This window comes from Siniperca chuatsi, linkage group LG17 (genome assembly GCF_020085105.1).
Source record: "Siniperca chuatsi isolate FFG_IHB_CAS linkage group LG17, ASM2008510v1, whole genome shotgun sequence".
NCBI classification, from domain to species: domain Eukaryota; kingdom Metazoa; phylum Chordata; class Actinopteri; order Centrarchiformes; family Sinipercidae; genus Siniperca; species Siniperca chuatsi.
This window is the reverse complement of record NC_058058.1, coordinates 24641966-24660994: the sequence shown is the minus strand read 5'-3', so window position 1 is coordinate 24660994 and position 19029 is coordinate 24641966. Positions and strand designations below refer to the sequence as shown.

Here is a 19029-nt window from a genome sequence, read left to right as displayed (position 1 = left end):
GCTTCAGTTGGTCATGTTTAATTCTTAAGGGAGAAACAGAACAGCTTTTTATCAGTACAGAACACAAATCACAACCAATATCCATCCATATCTAAACATGTCTACATGTGTAAAACACCTTTTCAAAGACCAGGAGTTTGGAGGGGGAAGCAAACACCAACCGGAACTTAATACATGAGAATTTACACTGACATAATTGACTGGGAGTCATGCTGTGACACATTTCATTTAGCAGTTTAGTATTAATGTCCACCTTCAAGCACAAGCTAAAAATTCAAAGAGAAAACACTAAAAGCATTATTGCCAGATTTAATTATAGTTGGGCTGGAGATAATAAAAAAAAAAAATACAATTAACAACAAAATATCAGGAGTTAAGACTTCAATTCAGAGATAAAAATCCACCCGCCCCTCCTCCCTCCTCCGCTGGGAGCCACGCCCCCCGGGTCAACACCCCCACATCCCCGAGTGATCGAACCAGCAGCGCCTCTGTGATTATGTGGCGTAGCGTTTGGTCCACTGTTTGGCTATCCTGTCGTGTTCGGGTCTGTTTGTTGTGTACTGTGTGGCGATGCTTCCAACCAGAGGGTCGGCTGTGAACACAAACAAAACGTCAGTCTGTCTAAATGCTTCTTCTTTCCACTTTCACATCTGCTCCTGGATTATTGTAGTTAAGAGATTTTAATACGTTTTTGTTTTACCATTTTTGTTCAGACTTCAGAAAAATGAAGCCTACGTGTTCTGTATCAAGGCTGGATTACAGATCAGGCCAAGCAGGCAAATGCCTGGGGCCCCAGCCCTCCAGACCCCCACAAGCCCCTGATTGGCTCAGCACTGGTTATTTTTTGGTAATTTGATTCATTGCAAATTTGTAACAAATATTACAATATCAACTAATGCAATCCTGCATTATACAAATCTAGTTTTGAAATCTTAATTATGTTAGTTTTATTGTGGGGTCCATATTCCTAAATAAAGATGTTTTTAATCAAATGCCCTCAAACACTGAAAACCTGCAGCCAGGGAGTATTCCAGCATAGAAGGGCTTATAAAGAAGCTGTATGTACTTAAACTTGGAGGCAACAGTGGGGTGGGAGGGGGTGAGGTCCATAAGGGCCTTATTTTATCTATAAAATAAGGTGGGAATGTGTGTGTGTGTTTTTTTGGCTAACCTGGTCATTCAAATACATGAAAAACAAAGGGAACTCATCACGGTGTTGCAAAAATTCCCACACTGCCATAAAGCCGTTCTGCTCATTTATTTGCAACATTATCCACAACGGCCTACTACAAGAGACTGAAGGGATCGCTACCACTGTATTAAGGGTATGGCAAAATTCTTGACGATTGAGAAATGTATGTAATCCTTGCCCAACCCCACAGGGGTCATTATGGTTTCATCTATCAAATACCTACAATAGTAACTGTAGAATTACGCAGCATTTGTGTTGAAGTTACAAAGTCATAGCTGTAAAATTAAAATCAGATATAATAAGAGGATGACTTCTGCTTTTAACTCAAGAAGTCTGAACACAAATGCCGCACCACCTCCTGTCTTCAATCTGGATTTCGACAGTCAGGGGAGCTTAATCTGGAGACGTAAGACTTTAAGGCGCTGTAATATGAGCTGGACTCAGGAGTACATTTAATGAATGGAACCTTAAAACCCTTTAAGTGGAGTCCTGTAAATCATATCAGAGTTTTATGGTCTCTCTAACATCCAAGATCAAAAGGAGTTTGTAAGACCTTTAAGGAAGAATACTGAGTTACTGCAGTTAATGAGATGAGCTGAAACAAACCCTGCAACTGAAGTTTGTTCTGACCCCATACTGTGTATTCATTGTTGTATTATTTTTAGTAACAGCACCCTGTATTTACATGGATGCTATTTCAGACACCTTTACTGTGGTTATAAGTCAAAGCTCTTATACTTTCAAATTTAAAAATACATTTTAAATATTAAAGAATAAACATTTAATACTGACAAAAAAAAAAATCTGTAAGTCTAACAAAGGCTTTGTGTGTGTGTGTTGCAGCTCTCACCAGGGTTGCAGTCAGTGAGCAGGGAGCAGATGGACAGTAGGACCTTGGAGATGGTGAGGGCAGGACTCCAGTTGTCCTTCAGGATGTCCAGACAGATCACCCCCTGACTGTTGATGTTACAGTGGTAGATCCTCGTACGGAACGTCACCTGGACACACACCAAAGAGAAAAGATGAGTCTGTATTCCACCGCTTTTTATACATTTTCTTTTCGCTTATATGCTAAACTCTATAGGAAAAAATGCTAGTTTTACAGTGCCTCTTGTCAGGCAAACTGTGTTATTAAGTATCACTCCAGACCTTATCTGAATAGTCAACATTAACTGAAACATCCAACCCACTGAGCAGCACTTTCAGTTTCATCTATTTGAAACTGGTTTGCTCATTACTTTCACTGGTTTGCCTATTCCATCACAAACACGCCGTAGAATGTGGACATGAGTAGTGGCAATCACCTTTAAAAGTGCTGCTCAATAGATTACATTTATGCTGCTAGTGGCTAACGATTTAGAAAAGCTATCAGGTCATGTGTCTATGTTTGAAAACATGTGAGGTCAAAGTAAATTTCTACATTTTTTAAATGCAGTTTGGCTGTGACAGCTCCTTTTTAAAAAACACAGAATTACAAGGACGGAATGATCCCATATATTAGAGAAGTATGAGCAGCTGAGTTCATTTAACTGCATTCCAAAGTACAAGGATGCCCTCTACTGGAACATATGAAAATGACACCTCTTTGAAATAGAGCCATCAGTGCCATGATTTACAGAAAAGGCTTTGCTGAATGCCAACAACCATTCAGAAGTCACCTTGGGTGGTTTGAAGGGGTAATCTGGTGTGAAGGCGATGTCCAGGAAAAACACTCCTCCCTCGTACACGGAGCCGGGAGGGCCCAGGATGGTCGACCTCCACTCATAGATGTTGTCTCCTTTGGGACCGGCGCTGTCAGCACACAGGAAACATTTATTCTTGTTTAACATTTGGATGCTACAAAACCAGACAGATGAAAACCAAGTCACCCAACTTTACCACAAAATTTCAATTATACCGGTTATGGGACTGTAGCACTACGATTCTAATTTCTAAGTAGAGACTCTTCTGTATTTGATAATAATAATAATAATAATAAAAACCCCTTCCTGAGCTGTGTGTCAGAGCTGTGGAAGTGTTTGTACCAAGTCAAAACTCAGCTCATTGAGACATGACTTGCAAGTCAAAAAGCGGCTCTATCAATGTTTAGTATGAAAATTCCAATAGCACAATGGCCAAAATCACTCTAAAGACTTCTTGTTTGAATTGAAACGGGTAATTTAATGTCCAGTTGCAAGTAACGAATCAAAGCTTCTGTATGTCAGATAGTCAGAACGGAACATTCAAAACAAAGGCAGTCAAGCTTAACTAGCAGCTCTCATCAGTATAACCCAACAGTTGTTGACTGAATTTATTACATTTAAACTTAATTCTGAGTTTGGTTTTTTGTAGTTAAGTTGACTATGTTTAATAACTAATGAAGAAACTATTCAGTACCAGTTCAGTAAAGGTCACTCATATTTTTATGTTGAAACAACCTTATATTTCCCATTTTTACAGTGTAATATAGAAAGCTTTCCATGATGATGGCGGTGCTGAATGCACGCAGCTGAACCGGGGCACACAGGCTTGTCACATGATGGACAAAAAGTTCATGTAAAACTGTAATTAGCTGAGTGCACACACAGACATATTGTGCTGTATTCGACTTCCCAACAAGGTTCAACTTCAGTTTTAATAGTTAGATCCGCTCTGAGGCTTATGAAGACGCTTGAACCGTTACACGCGGATGACGGGTATGTTATTTTATTCGTTCCACAAAGTCACGCTCGAGTCTCCGCAGCTTTTTGCCTTCTAGTCTCAAGTCAATTCTTCAGGCATTCAAGTCTCAAGTAAGTTGAGACTCGCAGACGCGTCCGACTCAAGTCCAAGTCTCCAGTCTAAAGCTCCGCGTTCAAGCTTAATCTGTCTTCCATCTGGATTAATGCATCTCCCTCAGAGCCAGGTCGGGCCAGCCTTCACACGAACCCAGCTCCCCGACCGAGCGTTAATCCTCCTCAGTCTGCACGCTGGCTACTGCCTCATGGTCTCCCTCCCAAAATATTAAGACCCACATTTCACTTTCTTCTTCTGCCACCTCACAAGACCAAAATCCTCCAGTACAGCCTCCTCTGGCTGCTAAACTTTTGAAATACTAGCCCCCCCCAGCCCACCCCACACACACACTACTTTTACTAGACTTACTAGCTTCCACAACCCTGCTGCCCTCTGCATTTCTGAAAAAGCCTTTTTATACCTGAACATCTGATGTTTGTTACATGGTTTTTCTTTGACAAAACAACTATATTGCTATAGTTAAATTTAAAAGTATGTCATATCTGAAACCTTTTGACAGGTCTGCACTAGATGCTTTGTCTTTAAAAAATTTTTTTTCCTGAGCAATACTGAGCCCTGTTTCCATTTATTCAGTCTTCTACAAGGTGTGTCCCTGGTTTCCTTTCAGCAAGTGGCAAACTAGGTGCTTCTTTGCACACAAAGCATTAAAGCTTTCCTCTCTTGACATCAAGCCAGGTGTGTGAATCTTCCATTCATCCATTTGTGTTAAGTCCCATCATGGGCACCTTCACCTGTTTCAACCTTCTAGTCCTCAAGTTTAAACCTCTATTCTGATTTTTTCCACTGTTTATCTTCCAAGTACTGAGGCTTATTCTGCTGTTGGACCAGCTAAGTCACTCAACATCTGCTCAAGGACTAAAATGTCCATATAATTACCATCTTTCTAATGTTTTGCAGTCAGAAATCTATTCCATGTCATCTTATTGGTAATTCATTAAAACAGTACAGTGCAATCGCCTGTGTGTGAGGCATTGTGCCAACAGAGTGGAACGTGATGAAAAGAAAAAAGATCCACACGACTTCATTTGGCTGTGGAGATAAAGCTGAAGAGTGGCAGGGCTGATGAACACGGCCGCTTCACAAGAGCCTTGATTCAACAGCAGCTTCTGGTAGCGTTTTAATGGTGGGGATGTTTTCACATAATTGACTGCTTGATGAAGCGCTCCAAACTACACTTTCCAGTTTGCCATTTCATTTTTAAATAAGTGGGGCTCTTAAAGCACGTTTGTCAGATAAAAACAAAAAGATTTGTTTCAGTGGAAAATTGTACATGCAAAATACAGTGTACAGCAATATATTTAGACAGAAATAATTTGAATATTTTAAATAAGCAAACACAAAATAATCCATTATTCAGAAGCAGCAATTCCAAGAATAATTCAGAGCACAAATCCGATTGTGAGCACATAAGCAGTTACTCTGCACAGCGCTTGTGTAATAATAAGTAGCTTGTGTATGCTGTCTGTTCTGTGTAACGACAAGAGGTAAATGTCAAGCAATAATCTCACTTTCTGAAGCCGACGCTCCACTTTGCCTGCTCTTTACCACGACTGAGGGGGAGGGCAGAGACGAGTCCACAAAAAGAGGCAAACATACAGAAAATACCACAACCTCTACACTAGTCCAGGCTGCCAGAAAAAAGTGACAATCTTTAGACTGCTCTCATAGCTTAACAGTTAAAATCGCTGCTAGGACAGACACCGAAATCATGTCTATGTCCTCAATGGGGCTGCTAAATATAAAACATTTACCGTTACTGCCATATGAAGATCGGCAGTGGAGACAGCAGAGCAGTCCAGATTCATTAATCTAGTATTGCAAATCATACTCCTTTATGGTATCTTGCTAGAGCTGTAATTAGGGCCACATCTCTCAGTTTACTGTTTCCAACTGATACAAAACCCCAGACTGAGAAATGAGCTGTTTTCAGGGTTACCTCCAAACGTTCCATTCACAGTACAGGCCTTCCAGCCCTCAGCAGGGCCGGATTAACCCACTAGGGGCCCCACAGACAAGTCATTTTTCAGAAAAAAAAATGCCATAAATTTGGTGGTGATTTGCTGCTTTTCCTTCTTTTCTTTTACAGTAAAATTAAATATCTTTGGGTTTTCGGACTGTTGGTCAGACAAAGGCAGCAATTAAAAGATGTCATCTCGGGCTCTGGGAAGTTCTGATGGCCATTTTTCACCATTTTCTCATGTTTTGCAGAGAAGAAAGCAGTGGATACATTAAACAACAATGGAAATAATCGTTAGTTACAGCCATATGTGTAAGAATTAATAATTAGTTTGTGATACCTTGATTAAGCACAACATTATTTAGGAATATGCATCATGTAAGCGCAATACTGAAATAATACATAGAAAACTAACTCTGGGCCCTATACAAAACAGGGCCTCAAGAGTAGCAAATACTGTAGGTGTCACCTAAAGGCCCATATCACTTCAGTTTATACTGTGTTTTAGAGGTGCATGCAATATTACCAAACCCATTTACAATTATACAGATTACCACAAACTATTTGCCACACAGTGACCATGGAGCCTTTGGGCCCCTGGGGCAATTTCCCACTTTGCTTGGTCGGTAATCCAGCCTTGGCTGTCAGGAGTCTGAAAGCTTAGCATGATGCAAGGAGGCAACTGCTGCAGGAAGGCCCCGGCTCTGAGTGTTTCCGTTAGCCAGGAATGCTAAATTATTGCTTGACAAAAGCTGGTCGAAATGTAAGTTTGTATTTCAAGTGCTTTTTTGTTGGGGAATCAGAACAGGAAACTATAAAATACATAATATAATTTGTGTTATCTGGCGTTATATTAAGTTAAAAAAAAAAAAACCCAACAGACTACCCATTTTCATTCTCACAGTCTTTACTGTAGCACACAAGCATGAAACACTGACACATTTGCTCCCTTAAATCTTGATTGCATCTCATACTGTGATCACACATACTGTCATATGCTATTCTGTTAGCTCCGGGGCTCCTTGCTAACACTGTGCTGAGTGATAATAGGCTAGCAAAATCCTGAAAAGGGAGAACATCTAAACTTGACATAATCATAAAAAGGTGGAAAATTAGAACTTGTAGAAACCTTTAAGCCAAGTACCAGTTTTGTACGAACAGACTACTTTGTTTGTTGTCACAGGAAGTGAATCTGGTGGGTAAAGGGGGATTGTGTGCAGCTAAAGATCATTATGTAATGGAGAGATATGTGGTCACTCACCTGAAACTGTTCCAAAAATAAAGCTGGCAGCATCAAATACAACACTAGTTCCAGCCAAGCAACTTCTACTTGCAACCTGTAGTCACAGGCTGCATGTTAGTTTATTTTATTTTAGCAGTTTTTAGTAAATCATTTTACAAGAAAGAAAAAAAAAAAGATTTTGGGAAAGTAAAAAACCCCCCAAAAAAACAACATTTATGTGTAGCAGAAATGTTTTTCCCCCCATCTTGACCACTCAGCTTTATGTTGCGTCCCATTCAGGTGGCCTGGCCCCCAGTTTGGGAACCGCTGAAATATATGAAGATAATTTATGTAGAAAGTGTATGGATTTTTAGGTCCTATAATACAAAACGCTAAAAAGGTCAGTTTTCTTAGTTACCATCACCTCTACACTGGTGTGTGCATGTGTTGGCATGAAGCCAATGATCTACCAGAGACATGTGAACGTTGACCAATGGGACGATCTTATATTTCTTTTAAAGAGTGGCCAAAACATGGAGAACAAAACAAGATCAAAATATTCAGATTTAATGGAATAGCCACAGTGTGCTATCCAGATGTGAATAACTGAGCAGAAACACCACCCTGGTATAAAAAATACCACACGTCCCTTAGAGGAATGCAGTTCATTTACACTGTGTTACCAGCGTTCCTGCAGGGGAGCCCTGACCTGGGATGGGACTGCTAATATACTGGTCACGCCACAAGACCTCAGTCAGGACCCGCTGCTGTGCCAAGAATAGATATTGTATAATTTCCCACTGAATCAACCAGACTGAGGTTTCTTTCGCCTGACAACAGAGCGTCTCACATTCACAGACGAGCCACAGAGAGCCTGGGCTTCCTCCCCGCCTGCCTCCAACGCACACAAAGGCTACCCAGTGTTACCCTCTGTTGTCATTCACTTCAATATCAGGGGGGCTTCTTCTGCGACCTCTGTGTACACACGCACTGCTGACATTTTTGCCGTTTCATTTTTTCTAAGCCTTTAACCTTTCAAACAGGCACATGGCAGTTTGGTACACAGCACTGCTATTACATGAATGTTGATCGTTTGTGTTCATACAGAATGGAAACTAATTTGATAAATGTGAGCTGGACAGATGTAGAAGAAGTAGAAAGTGAGACGTGAACTTTCCTCACTTTTTGCTATGATGCTACAGCTATTGTGCATATTATACAATTTTTTATAAGGGGATAAAAACAGTTTTTTGACATACTGTATATGTGGAAACACTGCCAAAGCCTTGAAAGTGTTTTCCAGTACCAATAGGAGATGCAAAGTCAACTGTCATGGTGCACTAGTTTACAAACATTTTTCAGAAAGTCCACATAGCATTAGCTATCAACTATTAGCAATTTAAGTCGCCTGTCCCTTGAGAACATTCAACATTTGGGAGGACCATCATGTTGTTAGCTAGTTAGCCTAGCTTCCTAAGATAACCACTGATTCCCACTAGATGGTACTTTTCGTGCATGTTATTTCAACACCTGTTGACGGTCATCGGGTAGTTCTGTGACTCAAATCCCAGAACAACCATTCGTGTCACGTGCGATCTGTAATCCCCACTGGTCAAAAAGCATTACAAAAAAGTGACAACACACCACTGGCAACACGAATGCAAAGCCACCTTTGCTGGCAGCTACGTCTGAATAAAATTAATATTAACACTAATACAATTATTCATCTAATTGAAAAGTATCTGGTTTTCACTTGTTAACAAACTGCTACAACAATGTAAGACAACAAAAGAATAATAACAAAAGCTAATTTAGGTTGTTTATCTGGTGTGGCCATATTCAAATAATGCATGAACGCTCCCAAGTCAGAATAACGGGAGGTTTTCCTGTTCTTCCAGTATTGTGTGAATGCAGCATTAGGCTGTTGAAATTGAAGTGATGTAACGTTCGAGCAATCAAATTAAAGTACTGACATCGTCATTTACACCCAGCGAACATCACTAATATGGGGCCAGGTATCACTGCAGGAAAATAAATACATTTGAATTGTTTCTTTCTGTTGTTATTACAGTTTTGACCAAATAAGTACATAAGTCAAAACAAACACCAAGGAGATATACGGTATATTGATTTCTTAGAAAAAAACATTTTAATTTCTGCTTCACAAATGAAATCATGAAAGATCAAAATGCATATATTCTCTTAATATTCTGCCCTCTGTACTGAGCATGCTCCAGTTATGACTCCTTATGTTTAAATGGATTTATTTTTTCTCCATCTCAACACTTTGTATTGTTTGTCGATACCTTTTACTCTCAAACCACTGCTGTGCGAGTCCCATCCCTTTATTGTAGGCCTTAATAGACCCACTGCCATCAGCACACACTGGGCTTCATTTTCAGTCACCACTAGCTTGCAATGGTATTGTGATGACAAGGAGAAACACTGTAATAAGCTGCCTGACTGAGACAATATAATGACTCCACTTCACTTGAGTGCTGAGGAGAATCCATGCAACAGCACCACACACACCCACCCCCTCCCACCCTGCCAATTTAATACAATGGCAATCAGCCTGTAAATGCTCTTCCGGTGTTTTATGAGGACGGTGCAGGTTGAATATTATATGGTAGCATTCGTATTCCTCCAATGAAACAAAGTGCCAGATTCCAGTCTGATACATTCCGTCCATAGACTGTATAAAACAGATTCTGTCTCAAAATAGACTGTAATTGTAATTAGGACTGAGGGAAGCGGATGAAATCAATATCATGACATTAGTTATTCAACTTAACTTAATATTATTAACACATACAAGGACATGGCAAATGCAGGCAAAATGCCATATAAAAATGATCAACTTGATGTTCATACCAATTAAATGTTTTCACTGTTATGAATGACACCAGACAAATCTCCACACATCTAAAACAAAAACTTCAGCTTTAATTCATGTTTAAAGCCCCATCAGCAACATCTAGAGGCTGCAGTGCTCATTTAATCCCACTGTAAGAAAGACGGAACAAATACCATACTGAGGATTTTCTATTCTTAGAGCTTTACCAGCAATGAGACTACAATGTGAAGTCTGTCCTAAGGGTGGCGCTAGAGGAAAACTCATGGGTTCAGCACATGTCACTACCATATCCCAATTAGAGTTTGACATTTCTCGTGTAAAGAAGTAAGACATTTTCTTGAAAGAAATGCTCCTGACATGTTTTAAGATCGGGCTGCACAATTAATTGCAATATTATCGAAATCGCAATACGGCCAAGTGCAATATCCAAATCGCAGAAGCTGCAATTTTTTGATAAACGGTAAAATGTGTGACAAAACAGCTTTATAATGCAGTACTGTAGTGCTGCAGAGATGCCCTGGCCTACAAATCTTGTTCTCCAGATGGAAGAAAACATGTTTGTTTGGGACAGACCACAACAGATGTCACATCGTCATGATTTTAATCGGTTTTTTTTTCAGTGAAAATGAAAACTGTGATGCAAAAATGATCATTCCCACTAACCAAGAATCATATCACAATCGTATTATCTGTCAAAATAGTCGCAATATGATTATTATTATTTTTTTATTTAAAAGAAAAAAAAAGAAAAGAAAAGGGTCCAGTGTGTAGGATTTATCTAGCGGCAGTGTTTGGTTTGTCCATTCTGGGCTACTGTAGAAACATGGCGGTACAACATGGCGGCCTCCGTGGAAGGGGACCCGCTCCCTCTGTAGATACAAACGGCTCATTCTAAGGGAACGAAAACACGATTCTTATTTTCAGGTGATGAAAACATACATAGAAATATTCCATTCCATTTCTGCCAATAGATCACCTAAATGTTACACACTGGACCTTTAACACAACATGTTGTGAAAAAAAATTAAAAAATAAACAGAAGCAGCCCTACAAGAACTTTCCAATATAAAAATGATCAAATCAAGCGCATTTTGAATTTAAAAATCAGGAACTATCAGATCAGAGAAAAGGAAACAAGATTACAAATCTGACTGGACATCTGATGTCAACTTTCAAGACTCAAGTTCTACACACACACATTTCGGTCGGTACCACAAAAGCACTGAAATTTGATACTCAGCCTACCTGTAGATGACAGGAGATAAAGTGAAACACCTACTTCCCCCTTGCTGCCCAGCTAAAGTCTGTCATGCAGAAGGGAAACTTCTTCAAACTTCCATCTGTGCAGCAGCAGCTCAGAGCTCAGCGCTGCTTTCGGGGCTTTTTCTGAAGTAACAACGGTGTACAGGCCAGCCACTTCCTCTCCAGGGAGAAGGCTTTTTATAGATATGAAGAAACTGTTGAGAAAACCTCAGTAGTCTCAAACATGCAAGCCAGCAACACACTGTAGAGGTGTGTGTGGAGAGGCCGCTGCTAACATCAGCGACTGAACAGAGGGATCACATGCAGCTCAGATGGCTCACACCAGGCCTGGCAGACTCTCGCTCAGCACGCACACACACACGCACACACACACACACACACACACACACACACACACAGACACAGACACAGACACACACACACACCAGTTCTTTAGCTGTATGATCAGGAGAGCCTAAAAAGCCAAGACAACAGTCTTTAAACCACCATATCTGTCCAACCCTACACTCATTACCCTACTGTACACAGCCTCTGACTTTCCTTAGTTGTCATGAGTCCCGACCCTGGAATGTCAGGAATCTGTCTGACACCCGAGGGCAACACCAAGAGGAGATATGGTGAACGAGAGCGTAAGACGACACAAGACAGTGAAAAAAAAGATAGACAGAATAAAGTGTGAGTGTAAGGAAGCGGGCAATAAATAAAATAGCTGGTCGAGAGGAATAAGGAATAAAGCAACACAAGGAGGGTGGGAGGGAGGGAGGGAGGAAGGCCTGTGATGTCTGCAGTTCACACTTCAGTGGCAACGAGGCAGCAGAAAAATAAAAGAGGGCCTGCTCGGCATTCCCTGTGTGGAGTATAATTAGATTTTGATAAATGGCAGATGAAAGACTGCCTTATAGTGCTCATAAAACAAAGTTTGCTACGAGAGAGGCGCTGATGATAATGGAAACTAGTCAGGATAAGTCTTTTCTTCATCAGTCAGTGTCCATTTTAAGAGCGAGGGGGCCCGAAACGACAACCAACTGACTCATCGCTGTGTAATCCATTAAACAGCATCTGCAAGGCGTAGCTGGCCAGCTCCATTCATACCCTAATGAGCAGATTCTGTGCTAAATGAAGCAGAAAGAACCAAAATCCACTAAAAATCCCCTTTCTGTACGTGGTGCTGAATACAGGGTATTTCACCAAGTGGGACAGAACATAATGAAGAGATGAGGCCTTTCTCCACGCTGGTGGTAAGACAGGAACATAAACCTCTCAGGGTGCGGCCACACCACGCACGCTTGGAGCCGTTTCTCTCAACTCTGAAGCATTTCCCTCTTCAGTTCATTTGGCCAGGTGAGGTGTCTCTTGAACTTGGGTGTCAGTCACCTAACAAACAAACAAACAAACAAACAAACAAACAAACAAACAAACAGACTCCCAAAAACACAGATCTCTGTCTGTGTCCAAGAGAACGACAGCACAGCTCAGTCAGACCGAGGATGGCACTGTGCTTTGTAGCAAACAATCCAAAAATACAAGGTGCAGATGGTGACATCTGCCACCCATTTTTGAAATCTGGTCACTCCGATTTTTCTTCACGTGTTCCTCACACGAGGGAGAAACAGATGACTCAAATGTCTTAGCGTATTAACATTATTTTGACCTGTTAGACGTCTTGTTCCCCCCCCATCGACAGATTTTTGTCAACTTTATTTATTAAACAAAAGACAACATCCTCACCAGAGCTGTAGATTTGTGACTTGTTTAGACTTGACTCACAGAATAAGAATGGCATTATTCTTTTTTTTTTTTTTTAAGTCAACAACTCTCGTGAAAAGACCAAAACCAACAGCGTGTTAATACTTCGCTTCTCTACCATGTCTGTGGCACTCCGCCACAAGCCCACTGGTTCCTCCAATCCAAAGTATGTTCAAGCTTTGAGCTGGCCGAATCCCAGGACAATAACAAATGTGTCAGATGGTGACAGACAGGCCTGCAGAGCCGCACACCTTGGGTATTTAATTGTGCTTGAATTAAAGACTCTCTCAGTTGTGTAAAACAACAACAACAACAACACTATTAACGGCTTTAAAAAGAAAATGCTCAAATGCAGTACCATTTTTAATGGTCACCATTTAGAAAAACACTTGGGGACTTGCAGATTGCTTATGAAGACATGTGCCTTGACTTGTCTCGACTGACTTGAAACTTGACTTACACTTGCCCAAAAACTTAAAACTGGATAAGGTCATCAAGTCAAAGTGTTTCCCCTTGTCTAAAACAGAACTTTAAAACTAAATCTCATGTCAACAATCCTGCATTCATCAAATCTTTCTCTCACTAAGCCACCAGAGCTTCCAGCGAGCCTCGGTGGAAGGAGTTAATCCGTGACGCCACAGGGGGTTTGGGGGTACAGCTACAGTGCAAATTTTCCTAAAGTTGAGATTCATGACTTAGACACACACACACACACACACACACACACACACACACACACACACACACACAGGAGTGTTGAATGAAACCGCTCCTGGTGACGCCTAAAGCTGCTCTGTGGCCAGGGTTCATCATTTACATGCTTGTTTTGGGTCTCAGCTGCGTAACTCGCGGTTTTGAGCTCGCCGCCACGCAATCAGCTCGCCTCGACATCACGACCTGCAGTTCAGACACGCACCTGTCCAGCGTCGCTGCCAACAACCAACAACAGATCACCTCAAGATGCCCGAGCTGTTACGAAAGGACATCGAGTCTGCCTGAAGACTTCCTTTCCTGACACCTCTCTCCAACTCCTGGATCTGTGCTGTATCCTCAACGTGTCTGTTTACCAGGCAGGCTAACCTGGGCTCTAATGTCAATACGCTCACGCCCCTTTTGGCTCGGGACAAGCTGCAGACCGCAACTTAGCACCGTTGCTAGCACTTTCAACTAACAACTAGGGATGAACAATTTAAAGTTACATTCTAATTGCCATTTTTGGGGCTAATATTGCATTTATTCCAGGTCTGTATTTGTGGTCCACACTGCTTTAAACAGTTTGTACCGAGCACAATCACAGATGTATCTTGTTTCTGCAGGAACAGAAGCAGATAAAGTGATGCAGTTGCTTGTCGTTAAGATCCTTCCGGCGTTCAAGCCAGTCGGTCAGAGAAAAGGCTGACGGCCCCTAATGATGAATTAGCTTCTTAAGCTAACGTGCAGAGCTAAAGTTAACGTTAGCGTCACAGACTGACAGGGCAGACTGCTTCACAGCAGTTTTTAAAAGGAGAGGAGCTTAAAACAATGATATAAAGTTCTTAAAAGGTTAACGGGAGACTCAAACTATTTTGCTTACAAGCCGTCTTGTATTTACACTCTTCAACAATTACCAAGCTCTACCTGTCAGAAATGTACCCGAGGCTATCACCTAGCTTATTTACACAGAGCGAGGCTCACCACTGTGTGTGTGTGTTTTTGAACAGCACAAAGACACGGCCTGCCGTCTGGTATCAGAGGGGACAAAGCCGCCTTTGGCCTGGCACAACAGCGTGGCGTGCTACAGACACCAGCGCGCCGACAGCACATCAACCAGACAACACTTTCTTTTCTGTTGTTTTGGCCAACTCACAAAATGAACGCTAATTAGCTCCAGCTGTGTAAATTGACCAGCTACAGTCGTCATTATAACCAGCAAAAACAATGCTCCCCGACTCGACTCTTCACCTCCTAGAGCTCGCTAAGTCACTGTGGGTATCGTTTGATATTCTTCATTTTCTTCCGTTTTCATTTAACAAAAGAAGCCAAATATCTCAAATACTAAATGTTTTCTTATTACAAGCAGCTGTACAAGAACGTTGCCTCAATAAAACAGTCTAAAATTGACAAAATTTGACTGAAATCAGGAACTCTCTCTTTAAATTATTAATTATTACATAATTAAATGTAAATTAAATTATTAATTATTACATAATTAGTGACATTGTATTTATACTGTACTTCACCATCTACCAGTAAACCACTTGGTACTCGACACTTAGTTTATCTTATACTTATACCAACATGTTACTTAATTTATTTCTGACCTGTTTATAGTGTATAATATCGTTTTCTCCTGTGTGCACTGACGTAAAGAAGAGCTACTGGAACAAAGAGTTTCCCTACGGGGATCAATAAAGTATTTCTGATTCTGATTCTGATTCTGAAATAGTAAGTAAACCAGATGCCAGTATTTCACAGCTGCCACGGACAGATGTCAGGCAGTCAGTACAAGTAAAGTATTCAGGTGTAATACTCAATAATATTACAATGCAATAATATTCCATGGAAATGTGAAAAGAGTGGTATAAACCAGATAACCTTAACTCAGGTAATGAAGGGTAAACCTTGTATTCTGTCTGTCATGTAGTGAAAGTCTAAAGACAGGCAACAGAAAGCACATTTGGCTGCAGTTTTATGAAGCCGACAGTTCAGTCTCTCATTACCTTGATAGTTTCTGTCTTTTGAGCGACAAAACATGCGAGCCAGTGAAGCAAAGAGATCGTTTTCCATTCTGGCATTCAGGCGAAGAGCGGCTTTTCAGCCTTCACATTCAGGATGCCCCCATGAATTTCAATTCAATTTCATTACTATAGCACTAATTCATAACAGAAGCTATCTCATTGCACTTTTCCTATAGAGCAGGTCTAGACCGTACTCTTTGGAATATTATTTACAAACCAACAAATCCCACCATGAACAAGCACTTGGCAAGAAAAACTACTTGCATTCATTTCTCAAAACCGACATGTCCTCATCTAAAAACCCCCACCACACTGCCGCTGAAGCACACACGTCAATGACCCAGATGTTTCTGACACATTAATAACTCTACAGTAAATGATGCTGCGCACTCAATCACTTACCTGCAGTTTGGAGGCGGATCCAATGTAATGTCAGCCAATTCCTTCTGAATTCTGCAAAAGCACATAAAAGCCACGCATCAAAAGCGAAGCTCGGATCAATAACTGTAAATGCAAACTCAAGGCCTGGAGAGAAGGCAGAGGGGGCCTGATGAAAATGAGAAAACGCTGCTTTGCACTAAAGTCTTGAGTAAAATGACCTCATTCTGTGTCAAACTGAAGCCTTCAAGAGTCAAGAAAAGCTTTTATTTGACAGAAAAAGACACACACCTCTCAGTTACAGAAATGTCATACGGTGGACACTCAACAACTCTTAATGTTAGAAACTAGAAAACCAAGAAAAGTCCAGTTTTGGATTGGTGATCTTGGAGTCTGTCAATGTGCATCTTCTCTAATTCATTTTCTGTGTACCTGGACTTCAGCTGAAGTTGTCCATAGTAAGCAGGACAAACTCCTGACTTGTTTTCAGCCGTTGGGGAAAGTGATTAATGCTCCCTAAAGAATGTGTGGCAGTACATGTAGGATAAAACCGCTCACTGTAGCTAGTGTAAAACAAAACATGAAAGGAGGGTAAACTACAACCTGGAGTCAGTAAGCATCATAAAGTGTCAAAAGGTGGGCTCCCCCTGCACCACAACCGGGACTCCAGCCATAAGTAAGCTCACCTTTTAGCGCTAGTAGAGAGGAGTTTGGAGGTCTTGCTCATGCTGGCTTTGCTTTCTCGTTTCTTTGAGGGGTTCGCGTCCTGCTGCTGCTGCTGCTGCTGCTGCTGCTGCTGATGAGTTGAGGATGAAGAGGAGGAAGAGCTGGTGCTGGCACGGGAATCTTCATCCGACATACCGAGCCTGGGGAACAAACAGAAACTCGTGATTTAGAAGTGTACACAAGCCAAACCACCTTTGCCCTAAAGCGTCTTTACTCCACATCAAACCCTCATTAAAACGACATTTAACTGTAGAGCTTGGCTGAAGGGCAAATGATCACAGCTTGTGCAGGACTTGGGATCTTAAAGAAATCTTCAGGTTGCACTTCTAAATTCGCCATGCATCCAGTGCACTAATAATACACTTGCACTAGTAACTGCAGCAACTCCTATTGTATTTTTCGACTAAAAAGGCCGGTGGCAGGCACTTTCAGTATGAACCAAATGAGGTAAAGACTGTACTGAAATGTACAGCTGTCTGTTGGCACACCTGTATACCGAGCACAACAGGACCCTTACAGTTCCTCTAGTCCCACGTCAGCTTTTCTTAAGAAGAAACTGTGACCTTTACATTGGGGGGGTAAATGGAGTCTTGCATACCGTTTTCTACATACGTGAACGGTGCATGTCGAGACTGCAAGTATGAATCCCACGGTGCAGTCAAAGAGTCCATACACGCTTCCGTCGTTTTAACTACCAGGCCTGGACTAGATGTTGACCCGGGTTAAATTGATTCATCAGTTTAAATCGCCACTGTGTGGATGTTATTGATGAACTTATCGTGCTTATCAGCGGAGCGTTTTCCCCTTTCACAACGCTCAATTCTGACCTCAGCTAATGTTTGCAGTCGAGCGTTATTTTTAGCCTTGTCGGGCTGCGACAAAGGAAATCATTTTGTGAAATAGTTCGGCTAAAGGCCTAGTTGTGCCCGCCACCACAGAGCGAGACACGGCCACACACACACACGAGACCTCTGCTCTCGACCGAGTCGAATAGGTCGGAATGGAAAAGCAGAAATACATCGACGGGGCGATGTCGCAGTCGGCAGGGAAGCCCGACACTACACCTCAACAATTTCCAGGAGAATCAAACTTTCATCTAGAGAAGTCAGCGAGGCGCTACAGCGCTGTCAAACTGTTTCTGACGCGTCAAAGCCAAATTACGACATTCACAACAAATACAACACGCCGTTCACTTCAAGGTTTTCCTCGCATTTTTAAAGCTATATCCGTCGACATTCAGCTGATCTCAGTGCAGCCAGTCACAGCATGGACCGACTCCTAAATTCTCCTGTGACATTAACACGGATACATTTATAGTCCCAACATCCTCTAAAAGACACCAGTTACATAAACTGTTACAATATTATGCGCTGTAATACAAACATTTAGTATTTGATACCTTTCTTTGTGTGTGTGCACAGCCTATGTGTGTGTGCCTCCGCCGCCTGGACGCACCAGTGTCAAAGCACCTACAGTGAAGAGAAATTAAACGTCCGGTCATCATCTTAAAAATAAAAGCATAGACAAGTGGAGGTGGTAATATTATATTAATAAGATAAGGTCAACTTAATTGATGCATACAAGAACACTGAACAGTCAGAGCAGCAAACTATAGCCTACTGTACACAAGATGAATAAAAAACAAGAATAAAAGGTACTAAACACTATACAACAATAGTAACCACGAAGTGTATTTAGACACAAGATATCACAAAAAAGTGACGACGAGACACACACAAAACGTGAGAAAATGTGTTAAGAATGGTGGGAGAGATGTGTTGGATCAGTCTTGACCTTTAAATTAAAATTGATCATTATCCAATTATTGTCATTCTCTTCTCATATCATGGTCAATGGTTTTCTTTTCATTTTTTTGATTAAATATCTGTATTATTATTATTAATATTATTAGCTATTGTCGGTGATGGAGCATAGTGTTCTATTAGTTCAGAATATTCCTTGAGACTTGTACAACATTTGTGGATTTTGAAATATTTAAAATGAAAATTTCCTAAATTATTCTATTTATTCGGTCTAAAAATATGCCATTGGCCTGGAAAACCCAATGTCCAAAGCGGCGTCACCTGAGGGGTAAATGTCGGTGTGTGATGGAGGTCAACAGCTTGAGTCGTGTGTTGAGGTTTGGTGCTTTTATTTTGCAGGGTTCAATAGTCTACTTTCCGGGATTATCGCGAA

At 41.2% G+C, this 19029-nt stretch overlaps 1 protein-coding gene across 4 annotated transcripts; it reads right to left on the bottom strand.

Moving 5' to 3' along the window:
• Positions 1-2: 2 nt before the first annotated feature.
• On the bottom strand, positions 3-18612 carry ube2e1 (ubiquitin-conjugating enzyme E2E 1). Of its 4 annotated transcripts, none has more exons than XM_044172789.1 (6): positions 18233-18612; positions 16794-16973; positions 16132-16182; positions 2851-2983; positions 2043-2190; positions 3-592 (listed from the first exon to the last, which is right to left on the bottom strand). In XM_044172789.1, the coding sequence occupies exons 2-6, from the start codon at positions 16964-16966 to the stop codon at positions 495-497; spliced, it is 603 nt and encodes a 200-aa protein (XP_044028724.1). In that variant the 5' UTR covers positions 16967-16973; positions 18233-18612; the 3' UTR covers positions 3-494. The 4 variants fall into 4 exon arrangements, with proteins under 4 accessions (XP_044028724.1, XP_044028721.1, XP_044028725.1 ...); XM_044172786.1 differs by lacking the exon at positions 18233-18612 and adding an exon at positions 17446-18206; XM_044172790.1 differs by lacking the exon at positions 18233-18612 and adding an exon at positions 17432-18203.
• Positions 18613-19029: the final 417 nt, after the last annotated feature.